This window comes from Anabrus simplex, chromosome 2, assembly GCF_040414725.1.
Source record: "Anabrus simplex isolate iqAnaSimp1 chromosome 2, ASM4041472v1, whole genome shotgun sequence".
NCBI lineage: Eukaryota > Metazoa > Arthropoda > Insecta > Orthoptera > Tettigoniidae > Anabrus > Anabrus simplex.
Genome location: NC_090266.1, coordinates 1,148,532,645 through 1,148,547,860, shown reverse-complemented (window position 1 = coordinate 1,148,547,860; position 15,216 = coordinate 1,148,532,645). Strand labels below are relative to the sequence as shown.

Genomic DNA, 15,216 nt, shown 5'->3' with positions numbered 1-15,216 from the left:
ATAAATTTCCCAAAATTTTAAATAAGACCTGCACCCAATTTTGGAAGCGATGTTTAAAAAAAAAAAACAGTGCGGGTGGTATTGGAGATTATACGGTACTATCGTTCTCAAATACGATTTTCTTTGATGGAAATAAATATCACACGAGAACACTTTCACTTCCTTGTGTAAATTACTTTATTGTCACTGTTAGTCACAACACACAGTTATACACAGTAGCAAGCGACACAACACCACTTAATAGCGGAGTACCCTGAAGTTGATTCTGAAAAGTACAGATCTCAACAACACTGACTCACGCACTATAACATACGCTCTCTTGAACTCACCGACTCCACCTCGGAGCCCAACAGTCACTCGCAGTCCATCACTTGCCTTCGAGTGCAACCTGACTGACAGCTCGATATATATACTGTTTGATCAACCGTCTAGAATTATCGATTTCTGGAAGGGTTCTTACAACATTTTAATGGAACATACTCGAAACATCGATCGACCAGCTAGTCGAATGGAGTACTCGAACTTTCGTTACTGTTTACCAATACACATGGAAATTTCACTAACATTCCTAATGCCTCTACATGTTTCTGGATAGTAAACCTTACTGTAGGTTTCCAGAACCTTTCATATATACCAAATTATAGTAGAATAAATCTCAAATTATGAAAATAAAAATGTACCACCATAAGTTGCTCTAACCTGTGCAGATATTAGAAGATCAGAACAGATGTAATGCAGAAAGAAGACTTCTCGCTTTTCCCGACTCTGGAGCGTGATACTGAAACTGCCGTTGCCAACGAGACGCAGGTTGAGACTCAGTACAAAATCCAAGACATGATCCAGCTTCAACGTCACTCCACTTGTCACAGTTTCTAGAAAAGACATGAACCAATATTACAGGGAAAATACACCTATTCATTACATTTTACAAAATATACACAGTCTTATCCAGTTTATTACGGAACCTTTTGAGATACAAATATGTTAACAGGTAGTTAACATGGTAGTTAAAACCCCTACCAAAAATAAAAACTGTAGAGTGTAACTGATCAATGCTCAAGTAAACAGAAATTAGAATTAAGTTCAGAAATTATATTACATTAAATAAGAATTCATGTGAACTATTCTTAACATAGAAATAACTATGAGAGAGAGAGAGAGAGAGAGTGCGCGCGCGCGCGCGCGCACACACACACACACACACACACACACACACACACACACACACACACACACACACACACACACACACACACACACACACACACACACACACACACACACACACACACACACACACACACACACACACACACACACACACACACACACACACACACACACACACACACACACACACACACACACACACACACACACACACACACACACACACACACACACAGGACTGTGCTAAGTGCAGTAATACACAGAGTAAAGAAAGGTGAAGAGAAACCCACTTCTTCAAAATCCTTGCAATGAAACTAGGCCTTCATCAAGATATTTACTTCAAGACATACTATACACAGAACAAAAGTAAACAACGAAAGCATACCTAAAAATTCATTTCTAGATTTATGTAATCATCTAGATTTATGTAATCAAGTAAACAAATTAAGTTTCAGGTTTTTTTTCACTTTTAGACATAATAAAAATACATACTAGTAGAGTTATGTCACCAGATAAACTTATTCGAGTGCTAAGGGTTAATGAGTTAGGACAGTTCAAACATCATGCTGCACTGGACACCAGTGTAAAGAGCCAGCATCAAACCAGCTCTAAGGGTTATTATACAGTAGTCTTTTTGCAAAGGGTCAAAATGATTAAATAAAATTCTGGATGTCATCTACCCAACTGGTAGATAGCCTGCCAACACTGCTTCTCGTGGTCTCCACTCTAATCAGAGCTTTGGTCTATTTTGAGGTGTTCCTTGCAAAGTGACCTGCTCACCCCCACTTCAGTCTTGCCACTTGCTCTATCACAACTGTCACTCAAGCCATCGTCCTGATCTCGCTTTGGACTCGATTTCTCAGGCTGATTCCAAGCATACAACACTCCACAGCTTGCTGACAGACTCTGAGGTGGTTCATACATTTCACTGTTAAAGTAATAGTTTTAAGGCCAGATGTCCGACTGGTACAATGCATGTTATGCATCTTCCTCTTGAAGTTCATCGGCACATGAGGACTTCGCAGGATGTAGCCGAACCCGCTGAAAGCTGCCTGAATCAGGCCAATATCTCTTCTTGCTAGTGGCTTAGCGTTGCGATAACACATTGGAGGTTTCTGGCGATGCAAGGATGGGAAAGGGCTAGGATTGAGAAGGTAATGGCCGTGGCCTTAATTAAGGTACAGCCCCAGCATTTCCCTCGTGTGGGAAATGGGAAACGGAAAACCATCTTCACGGCTGCTGACAGTGGGATTCGAATCCCCCATCTCCCAAATGCAAGCTCACAGCTACATGGCCCTTGCCGCAATGCCAACTCGCTCGGTATGAGGCCGATTCTTCTGGCGACCTCCGTATCTGATTGTCCCTCCCTAGTTCAATGCTGTGCCTCAGGTATATGTACTCAACACTTTCAAGTATTAGACTGTTAATAATAATAATAATAATAATAATAATAATAATAATAATAATAATAATAATAATAATAATAATAACAATAATAATAAATGGCATGTGGCCTAGAAGAGGCCTGATACAGGTCTTTCTATTTGACGCTGTACAGGCGACCTGCACGTCTATGAGGATGGGGTCCTACCTATGATGAATTCTACTGATGAAGATGGCACACACACCCAGCCCTCGAGCCATCGGAATTAATCAATGAAGGTTAAAATCCCTGACCCGGCTGGGAATCAAACCTGGGACACCCTGGACCAAAGGCCAGCAGGATAACCATTTAGCCATGGAGCTGGACATTGTCAATAGTGACAAGCATGCTGTTCAAGCTCATCATTTCTGTTTTACTGAAGTTCATCCTTAGACCTACAGCCTGGGAGACTTCCAAGTTCATGCAGCATCGATTCCAGTACCTCAGGACTGCTGCTGACAAGAATGATTTCACTGGTGGTTAAGGTAGGTACCATCAATGTCAATGCCTTTTGATCCCACAACTGTTTCTTGAATACATTTTCTAATGCCAGGGTGAATAGCGTAGGTAAAATTGTATCAGCCTGTCTTACATCTCTATCAACAGGAATTTTTCCAGTCCAGTCTTCTTCAATTTTGACATGCAGAGTGGTATGTTCATATATGTATTTGAGATTAGAGTACCTGAAGTCAATATGAGCATTGTCTCTCGCTTCCAGCACAGCCAGCAGTTCTCCTGAATCAAGTGCTTTCTGACAATCTATGAAAGCCATGTAATAATAATAATAATAATAATAATAATAATAATAATAATAATAATAATTGCAACTCGACAAAGATAAAACAAGAAAGATAATTAAAACCCATAAATATCACCAAATGAGCGCAAGAAGCAAAATACTTACCATCGAGTAGCAGCAGCATTAACAAAACCAGCGTGGAGGGCACGGAAAATAAGGGAAGAGGACTGGATCTTACGTTAACGTTTGACAGGTTGCCGGGTCAAAACCACTAACTACTAAATGAAAGCAAAATTAAATTTCAATAATTTAAACTTTACTTAAAGTTCAGGAAACCAAAAATAAAATTAATGAAAATTATAACTTTCTGAAATATGTTAAAAGGTGAACAAAATCAAGAACAATTAATTGAAAATTAAATAATCTCTCTGAATTATACATTGAAAGAACTATTGTTTTTATATAATAAAATAGTGAGTGTACACTCGGATAACAATGAAAAATAATTCTTATGCTGTAATAAATAAGTACGTCAAAGAACTTACACCCTAAAAAGAAAAATTTATTTTTAATTCATAAAAGAGGAGATGAATGTCCCTTACTTTTAAAGAATAATAATAATTAATATCATGAAAACTCACTCAGACCACACACTAGAGTAAATCTTACAGTACCAAGAAATGAGCGGAGTCTGCAGCTCGCATCAGAATTCATTCAACAACAAATTTTAAAACGGATCCGTGTATTAAATATTAATCATGTAACTGGCCAGCATATCTTTCTAAGTAGGTAGAAAACAATCTCATTCCACTGAAATTTGTTCCCAGGACTGTATACAAGGATATCAATCATCTAGGAACTCGGAAGCACACTCAAAATTTAAGAGAACGATAGCCAACCAAATATTTCACACGAAAAGAATTTAAATAACACAAGAGAACAGTCACGAACTCGAATAAAAATATGACTCAAATAGTTTACAATTTACAAAATGGAAACTCCTAAAATTCCACAGAAAACAAACAATGGTACACACGAAGCATCCAGCTTCCCAAAACCGAAGCCAACATCTCTCTACAAGAGACAATAGGCAAGGCCCCCACAAAATTAGCGTACCTGAGATAAGATAAAAATACGACACGCAATAATGAAAGAAAGAAAGAAAGAAAACACGGACGCGAATAATCTGAGGAGGGCAAAAGTATCCTTAGGGAATAATTGGAACAAATTTCAGCTTCGAGCAACCACAATATTACAATATAATTATAATTTAAGATTACCTCCAACAAAAAATAAATAGGGAATATAAACGCCGGTTATTAAATATTAATTTTAGGAGGCCCTGGAAGATGGTTATGCCCGGACGAGACCAGAAATAAACCATCCCATTAAGCAATTAAACAAAGATCCATCACGAAAACAATACAAGCACATAACGTCTTTCAAAACACTGATAACAGTGCAATAGATATCACAAATATGAACCAAGAAAAGTAGAAGGAAATGCACCAACAAAATAATAATAATAAAAATATTAGGACACAGAAAACAGTACCATAACGATAATCACAATTAAATGAGGAGATGGAATAATTGGCCTTTCGCCCGTGCATCTACCGCGTTCCAGAATAACTCCATGATAATAATTTGAATATAGAACTTTACCAAAATCACGTTAAGTTACATTTGAATATTTAGCAAATACAATTTATATCATTAAAATGTCCGACGAAGAAGTAATTCCAGCTTAATTTAATAAATAAACGGTGGTCGACATGTCCATAAACTGTAGGCCTAATTTCAAATTACCGGTACTAGGTTGGCAGATACGATTCAAATGGTGTTGCCGAAATACTTCACAAAATTAATGTCACACAGATACTTCTTTTCCAAATAATCCGGCAGTAGAACAGTTTTGAAACCACTAAGTAGATACTGTACTTACATCCTTGGGTATCCAATTTAATATAATCGCATAGCTTACGTTGTTAGGCCATCTTGCAAAAAGGCACACTCACTCAGATATCCGTATTCTGTTAAAATAAAAGAACAGTAGGTAGGAAATACATTAAAACTCAAGGAACACTACAACTAGGGCAAATACCCTGGTTACACGGCTATCAGCCAGGAGTATTGCACTCCATTCTACCAAAACTCAATTGCGTCTTATACGCTACACTTCTCCAGAAGCGTTCATCTTGGCGACCTGCTGGTAACAGACTGGCGTTCAGTGCAGTCAAGCCGCGCGTCGCTCAGTTGAACATCGACACTGCGCACGCTCAAGTCAAAAAGTAGCTTATTGAGCCAATCAGAATTTCGAAGCAACCGACGTAACAATGGCAAGAAGATGCATTTTTAATCGCCACAGTTTCAGGCATATAATTTAACGGCAATGCAACCAATAGCCGATATTTGCAGATAAAGTCCCCACACACAAATATACATGTCCAACAAATGAGGGTATCGTAAATTATTGTCTCAATAATAATAATAATAATAATAATAATAATAATAATAATAATAATAATAATAATTTCTGTTTGTGCTTGGTAATAACATATTGAAATTAGGATATGTCTGAACGTAGTTTAAAATTATTGTAGTAGCTTATTAGAAATTAGCGTGCTTATTCTATTATTGCAAAATATTTGTGTAGTATAGTAGAAGTATCTGTACAAACTTTCTTACTAGAATTCTGTTGTAGTAATTAGGGTAGGCTTAACTCCAGTTTAGAATTGTGCAATTTTTGTGCATTCCTTTTAGTATTCAATAATTAATGGCAGTTTTTATCCTGTTAGGGTGTTGTAGGATAAAAATACAGTACAACTAAGTAGTGCTGTAGTGTAGCAGTATATTAATTACCTTATTGTCGTGTGATCCTTGTGTTCTATCCCATACAATACTTCTTCCCATTCATTTTTTTTTTGCACAGAATAAGTTATTTTATTTTTCCTTTTCTTTTCATTTTTCCATAAAGAATGGCTAAGGAGTGCAAGTGTAGGAACTGTGGGTATGGCCAGGCATTCAGGAGTATGAGGGAGGAGTTGGAGAGTTTGAGGGAGATAATTAGGATTCTTTCAAAAGACACGAAGGAAGGTAGGCCTCCCTCAAACAATGTACAGAATACAGTCTGTGTAAAAGAGGGATGGGAAGGAAATGGGGGAAATGTAGAAGACAGGTGGTCTAATGTTGTAGGGCAAGGAGATTGAAGACTAAAGGCTCTATTCAGTATCAAATTCAGGACAGGTGTCTGTGAGAAATTGGTATGAGTCACTGCAGGTAGAACAACAGAGGGAAGATGAGGAACAGGGAACTGTTGCTGAGAAGTGTGGAAGTAGGAGGAAGGGAAAAGGTAGGAAAGGGAAATGTGGAGTAGAGGATAGGAAAAGACAGGTAGAACAGGGTCATGGAAGGGAAGAAAGGGAGGAGGAAATAGCTTCTGCAACTGTCAGGAAAGATAGGGCTGACCAGGAGGAGAGGGGGATCAAATGAGGTGGGTAGGGTTGAGGCTCTGGTCATGGGGAATTCCACTGTTAAGACATGTGGGGGGAGTGTGTGGAGGAAAGGGAACCAGGGTAGAGTGTTATCCAGGAATTAGGTTGAGGCAGATATTGAGGAAAGTAGAAGAGGAGGAGGGAAACGAGAAGGCAGTAGTGTTTCACGTTGGTACCAACAACGTAAGGCAAGTTGATATAAGTATCAACATAGTTGGAGATGTGGGATCTGGTAAATGCAGCACGGGTGGAGTTTAAGGAAGCGGAGATTGTTATCAGTGGAATACTGTGTAGGAGGGATACTGACTGGAGGGTGATTGGGGATTTAAATGAGACTATGGAGTGGATGTGTGGGAAACTGGGAGTGAGATTTCTAGATCCTAATGGGTGGGTAGGAAATAGGGATCAGCACTCAGATGGGTTTCACTTAAACCACAGTGGTACGTATAAGTTATTAAATTTGTTTAGAAGGGTTATAGGGAGGTACATTCAGAGAAACAGGGTGGTCTAGAGAGCAGTGACAAGAGTACAGGGATCTGGAAGTCAAGTAGCGATGACAAAAATGTTCATGTTGAACTGTAGAAGTATTGTAAAGAAAGGAACAGAATTATGTAATTTAATAGATATATAAATACCAGACATTGTAATAGGAGTTGAATCATGGCTGAGAAATGATATAATGGATGCAGAAATTTTCTCACGGAACTGGAGTGTGTCAGGCATAGAATCTGAAGGATAATTTAATAAAACCACCTATTCAATACTTTCCACGTTTAATGTGGTTTGAATCTACATGAATTTATGTAGATTTATCAGGTCAGGTACATGTTTCACCCATTATTTGGGCATCTTCAGCCTGTAGACAACCTTTAGGTCAAGGTTTGGGACCTTCTTAACCATATATAGCATAATATAGGAACATTAATAATCTCTTAAGACTAACACGACAGGATAATAATTTTTAAAATGTGAACAAATCATAACTATGGGTAACATAAATTAATGGGGTTTTAACACAAATAAGAACTTGTCGGTCCTATTGTAACTGGAGTGTGTATCGTAAAGACAAGATAGGAATGGTGGGAGGGGGAGTATTCATTATGGTGAATGAAGAATTTGTAAGCTACGAAAAAGTTAAAGATGACATACATGAAATTCTAAGTGTAAGGCTCATTTCTAAAGATAATAGGTAACTTGATGGCTCTGACCGGGAAAGGGTAGCGCTGATGCTGATTTAGAATTATTTGATAAGATAATCAGTTATGTGGGAAACTATAACGAAAGGAATGTGATTGTAGCGGGAGATCTCCATTTAACAAATGTCAATTGGGAAGGTAATGCGAACGACAGGAAGCATGAACAACAAATGGCAAATAAGTTAATAAGGGAAGGACAGCTGATTCGGAAAGTAATGGCACCAACTAGAGGGAAGAATATTCTGTACGTGGTGCTGGTATGCCAGATAAGCTCTATAGAGAAACCGAAGTAATAGATGGTATTAGTGATAACGAAGCCGTTTTTGTCGTAGTTAAAAATAAATGTGATAGAAAGGAAGGTCTTAAAAGTAGAACTATTAGGAAGTACCACATGGCTGATAAAATGGCTGATAAAACAAGCATGAGGGAGTTTAAAAAAAGTAACTATGACCACTGGAAAACCGTAAATAAAAATGTAAATATAAACAAACTCTGGGATGGGTTTGTAGCTACTGCTAAGCAATGTGAAAACAGGTTTGTACCTTTAAAGGTGGTAACAAATGGTAAAGACCCACTATATTATAAAAGAGAAGTAAAGAGACTAAGGAGGTGCAGTTTGGAAAGAAATAGAGTTAGAAATGGCTATGGAAGTAAGGAGAAATTGAAGGAACTTACTAGGAAATTGAATCTAGCAAAGAAGTCAGCTAAGGATAACATGATGGCAAGCATAATTGGCAGTCATACAAATTTTAGTGAAAAATGGAAGGGTATGTATAGGTACTTTAAGGCAGAAACAGGTTCTAAAAAGGACATTCCAGGAATCATTAATGAACAAGGGGAGTGTGTATGTGAGGATCTTCAAAAGGCAGAAGTATTCAGTCAGCAGAATGTCAAGATTGTTGGTTACAAGGATAATGTCCAGACAGAGGAGGGGACTAATACTAAAGAAGTATTAAAATTTACCTACGATAACATCATCATTTACAATAGGATACAAAAGTTGAAAACTAGAAAAGCAGCTGGGATTGATAAGATTTCTGGGGATATACTAAAGACAATGGGTTGGGATATAGCACCATATCTGAAGTATTCATTTGATTGTTTGCATGAAGGAACTCTACCAAATGAATGGAGTTACTATAGTAGCCCTTGTGTATAAAGGAAAGGGTGATAGACATAAAGCTAAAAATTACAGGCCAGTCGGTTTGACATGCATTGCATGCAAGCTTTGGGAAAGCATTCTTTATGATTATATTAGACATGTTTGCAAAATTAATAACTGGTTCGATAGTTGGCAGTTCAGGTTTACGAAAGGTTATTCCACTGAAGTCCAACTTGTAGGATTCTGGCAAGATATAACAGACATCTTGAATTTAGGTCAAATGGATTGTATTATGATGACCTGTCTAAGGCATTTGATAGGGTGGATCATGGGAGATTAGTGGCAAAAATGAGTGTAAATGGACTAGACAACAGAGTGACTGAATGGGTGGCTATATTTATAGAAAACAGACCTCAGGGAATTACAGTAGGCGAAGCTTTATCTGACCCTGTAATAATTAAGAAGGGAATTCCTCAAGGACTTTTATTTTTTTCTTATATATATATAAATGATACGAGTAAAGAAGTGGAATCAGAGATAAGGGTTTTTGCGGATGATGTTATTTTGTATAGAGTAATAAACAAGTTACAAGATTGTGAACAACTGCAAAATGACCTCAATGTTGCGAGATGGACAGCGGCAATGGTATGATGATAATCAGGGTAAAATGTCAGGTTGTGAGTTTCACAAATAGGAAAAGTCCTCTCAGTTTTAATTACTGTGTTGATGGGATGAAAGTTCCTTATGAGAATCATTGTAGGTACCTAGGTGTTAATATAAGGAAAGATCTTCATTGGAGTAATCACATAAATGGGATTGTAATTAAAGGGTACAGATCTCTGCACATGCTTATGAGGGTGTTTATGGGTTGTACTAAGGATGTAAAGGAGAGGGCATACAAGTCTCTGGTAAGACCACAACTAGAGTATGGTTCCAGTGTCTGGGACAGTGACCAGGATTACTTGATTCAAGAACTGGAAAAAATCCAAAGAAAAGCAGCTCGATTCGTTCTCTGTAATTTCCGACAAAAGAGTAGCGTTACAAAAATGCTGCAAAGTTTGGGCTGGGAAGACTTGATTGACTGACTAATTACTGTCACAGCAAATTTGGCTTCTTGCTGTTTTGGTTTCACAAACAAACAGTTTTTTTGCTAGTTGCCTTACGTCGCACCGACACAGATAGGTCTTATGGCGACGATGGGACAGGAAAGGGCTAGGAGTGGGAAGGAAGCGGCCGTGGCCTTAATTAAGGTACAGCCCCAGCATTTGCCTGGCGTGAAAATGGGAAACCACGGAAAACCATTTTCAGGGCTGCCGACAGTGGGATTCGAACCTACTATCTCCCGAATACTGGATACTGGCCGCACTTAAGCGACTGCAGCTATCGAGCTCGGTCACAAACAAACAAACAATCAAAAAAACAAACAAACAAATACATGAATGGATGAACAAACAAATAAATGAATGAAGAGTTGCATTGGTAGTAAGACTGAGGGCAGTGATGAAGAGTGTAATATAGTTTTTAAATGAGAGATTGGTGGTGGTGAACAACCAGATTTCCTATACAAAAAAAAACAACACAGATATTAATGAAGCAACATTTTAATTATAATGTCACCTTCTTTGGTAGAAAAATGAACAAACCTGGACTGTTGAAATGAGCCACATAGCTGTTGACTTCAGGATCCAGCTCACGGGATAGAGATGCTGTTCCTTTTGGTACAATCCAGTGAGCAAGCTCTTTATCACCATCTTCTAACACTTTCCGCCGTGGTTCAGGTTCTGTTAAATTTTTACTGTAGTGAGAGAGACCAAATTGGGCCACCTGGGTAGGGTAATAGTAACCTTGACTCTCCCACTGTGTCGACACAGGAACACCTGTTTTAATCAGATGGATATTAATCATAGCTAATCCAGGGAAAACTTCCAAGAATAAATATGGTGAAATAACAAGTATTATACCAGAGTAAACAATATGGAGTGGATCAAACATAATGCAGATAAAAGACAGTACCAGGTACATCATCATGATATGTATGTTACATTAAAATTGGCAATTATACGAAACAGGTAGCAATTATGTATAATCACCAATAATATTTGAAGTTTGATAAATATAGAATTAATAATTATTAATTTTTATGGGTAATTTTCAAAATGGGCTGGTTTGTTGAAAATGAGTAACAGAATTACAGACTTGTTGAGAGTATAGTTATAAATGTAACATATCCCGAAAATTTAAAATTAAATCAACATTTTAAATATGTGAAAATATTCATGAAACTTGCAGAATTAAAAAGAGAATGTGAGATATAAAACTCTCAAACAAAATGAAGTGTACTTGAAAAATCAAAAAATATGTTTCAATACTGGAACTTAAATCTGAAATTTAAAGAACAATTGAAATATATAAATGCATATACATAAGCTCTAAAGAAGTAACATTATAGCAATGTTTTTAAAGTTAATCATTATAATCATTCAGTTTACCACTAACTCCTCACTGGTAAGATAAATCCACGCCTTGTTTGAAAATGGCAAGCTATCATGGTACCGTTGAATTACACAGTTTGTTGTTTCTCTTACACTTAGATTTAGTTGACCTGCATTTTCCTTCACATATGCCATTCTCATACCCTTGGAAGATTTTCTTGCACACTCACCATGAGTTACGGTTTCATTTGGTAGGTCATCTAATGAAATCAAGTGTGTTTCACAAAATGCAAACTGGTTTCTAGCATACATTGTAGCCATTGCATTGGCAAGTGTCAGTTGTTGATATTTGGGGACAAGGTACTACTTTTTTTTTACAATCAAGAGATGGTGGTTATTCATAATATCCAGTAAATATGATTAAGTACGATTCATCCAAACACTTCCGACCAATTCCATTCCAAGGTAATCTCTCTAAATAAAATTACAAGTTTGTCTGTACAATACAAATTTTAGCCACATATTTTGCTTTATCTTGGTTTATGTACACAAAAGTAAAAAAGTAGGTTCACTTAATAAGAAAAATTGGCCTTTTTAAAAAAGAATCTTCCCGTGAACATTGAATATTCAGTATTTGCGCTCAGTTATTCGGTTTTTGAATGCAAAAGGTACTGAACTGAATGAAATCCATCGCCAATTGAGGAAGTGTATGGTGAGTCGTGCATGGATGTCAAAAATATTTGTAAGTGGTGTAGAGAGTTTGCAGCCAGTCGGACTGAAATTCACGACGAACAAACGAGCGGAAGACCGTCAATTTCTGTTGAGACAGTCGAGAAGTTTGAGCAAATCATGCGTGAAGATCAGCGGATCACCTTGGATGATCTCTGCACTTTGGTTCCTGAGGTTTCCCGAAGCACCGCTCACAGAATTTTAATCGAAAAGTTGAAATACCGGAAGGTGTGCGCAAGATGGGTGCCACCAAATAGCTTAAAATGGTAATAGTGGAAACTCCTAAGAGAAACTGGCGACACCGCTTCTGCGTGCCATCTAGTGGTTCGAAGAGATAACTACACTTGCTATTGCAGTCAGCTGTTTATGTTAGAAGTGTCACATTTGTACTTCAGATTGTTTTGTGCTTGTTATGTATCACAATTTTGGAACTGGCAGGAAGAGGAGATATTTGTGCTATGTATGGGTGTTTTAATTACAGAAGACAAAGTGTCGCAAGTCATTTTACAGATTTCCTAACAACGAAGTGCTGTGAGTATGGGCCTACCTGTTAATGTTTACGTGTCTGTATTTTTTCTCTTTATGTGAACATACTTTCTCTGAAATATTGTTATTAAACATGTGCATTTAATCGACTTTTAGGTGTACTCAATGGACTGTGAAGAGCAGAAGGGCCCATTTAGATGAAATTCTGAGGACCAAAGGAAAATATCATGGGCTGGACAAGTAGCATTTTTCCCTGTGCTGAGTGTAGCGATCGATATATTGTCATCTTATGAAAATGATTATAGGATGGGAAATTTCCACACAGAAATGAAGAAGTATGATAATTCTAAAATGATGTTTCCAAATATCTGCGGGGGAAAGATAGGTGTTTTTTTTTTCAATTTTGCTTTACGTCGTACCGATACAGATAGGCCTTATGGCGACCATGGAATTGGAAAGGCCTAGGAGTGAGAAGGAAGTGGCCGTGGCCTCAACTGAAGTACAGCCCCAGCATTTGCATGGTGTGAAAATGAGAAACTACGGAAAACCATCTTCAGGCTGCCGACAGTGGTGTTCCAACCCACCATCTGCCGGTTGCAAGCTCACAGCCGCCCGCCCCTAACCGCATCCGCCAACTCGCCCGGTTAGGTGCTAAACTATCAGGAATATTTGCAGATAGTTTTTGTCAGCTTTTGTTAGAAAACACACATGGAATTGGAAGAAAATTAACTGACAGGTTTTTTGTCATTGAATGAATGTAGTGAAGGCATATTTAACAGCTGCATACAATTACTGACTAACAAGTTTTTCAAAGTCCTTATAAAGCCACATGTGAATAGAACCAATGATACAACACAGAAAAATGTTGCCAGTAAAAATACCAAGTTGAAAAAGATACCACGTGTGTGACTTGCTCTTGGAGACTGTGGGTCCTAGTAGAAACATGACGATCGAATGTTTTAATTTGATACATTTGTTTTATTCTTATCACTGGTTCTTTCAGATCAACATCCACCGCTTTCCTTCCCTATATTACGTTACAAGAGCGATGCAAACGTCTTAAAATCTGTATTTCGTTGTATTCGAAGTCGAAAAGTTAAGTGTTTTAATAGCGCATTGTGTTAGTGTTCTCTTCGAGCCGCTAGATGACAGCACTACGCGCTGTCGCGTGCTGTCGCCGCTGCTCTGCATGCTAGGTGAGGAGAGTTTCCACTATTACCATATTAAGCTATTTGGTGCCACGCATGTTAACTGAAGACCACATGTGGCAACGAATTGATTCTTCCCGCGCATTTCTTCAACACTTTGCAGCCGAACAAGACAACGGTTTGGATTCAATTTTCACGGGTGACAAAACCTGGGCGTTTTACACCTGAGACCAAGCAACGATCACGCCAGTGGCGGCATCCCTCTTCGCCAAAGCCACGGAAATTCAAACAAATACAGTCTGCCAGTAAAGTCATGACAACTGTGTTTTGGGATCAAAAAGGGGTATTGCTGGCCGACTTTATGCCCGCTGGGACCACAATTAATGCTGACAGGTACTGTGAGACCCTGAAGAAACTCAGACGGACAATTCAGAACCGGAGAAGAGGAATGTTGAGCAAGGGCGTAAACATTCTTCATGACAATGCTCGCCCGCACGTCGCCTGACAAACCGTTGCTCTCCTGCAACAGTTTCAGTGGAACATCACCCACCCATCCTATGGTCCCCACTTGGTGCCGAGTGACTATCACTTGTTCCCTAAATTGAAAGAACATTTGGCTGGAAAGCAATTCAGCACCGATGATGAGATGAAATATCAGGTTCACAACTTCCTGAACAGCATGGCGGCGAGCTGGTATGACATGGGCATACAAAAACTGTCACAGCGTCTACAAAAATGCATCGACCGAAATGGTGATTAAGTAGAAAAATAGCTAACTGTTCAAGCTATAAATGATATAAACCATTGTAGAAATAAACAGGTCTATGTATTTATAAAAAAATAAGAGACCTTATTTTTGTGATTACCTTCCTATGTTAACAATATCACTGTTAGAGATCATCAGTGCATTACATTTTCCTATATCAATACATCTAACTTATGTATAAAAGAACGGTATTTCTGTATCAGTTATGTCCACCATAAGAAGAAAATGCAATTTTAAAGTTTCCATCAGATCTGTCTGTACGTGCACCATAAGAAAATCTTCATTATAGACACTTATGCCTTTCAGCGTTCAGTCTGCAAGCCACTGTGAATTTACTGAAAGCCGCCACAATCCTCTATTTATAACTAGTTCTGTGGCCTCGTTTAGTTCTATATCCCTATCTTTAAATCGTTAAAAACTGAGTCTGACCATAATCCTCTTGGTCTACTTCTCTTATCCTCCATAACAGAGTCCATTACTCTCCTAGGTAACCTATCCTCCTCCATTCACCTCACATGACCCACCACCGGA

The 15,216-nt window shown here is 38.2% G+C and overlaps 1 protein-coding gene across 4 annotated transcripts in view; it reads right to left on the bottom strand.

The window, feature by feature from the left end:
* The window catches only part of Hsepi (D-glucuronyl C5-epimerase), a 178,571-nt gene that overhangs the window by 33,443 nt on the left and 129,912 nt on the right, over positions 1 to 15,216 (bottom strand). For all 4 annotated transcript variants that reach the window (XM_067142103.2, XM_067142105.2, XM_067142104.2 and 1 more), the window contains 2 exons: positions 10,768 to 11,001; positions 700 to 872 (listed from right to left, as the gene is read on the bottom strand). In XM_067142103.2, the coding sequence (XP_066998204.1) occupies positions 700 to 872; positions 10,768 to 11,001 (407 nt within the window). The remainder of the gene's footprint in view (positions 1 to 699; positions 873 to 10,767; positions 11,002 to 15,216) is intronic.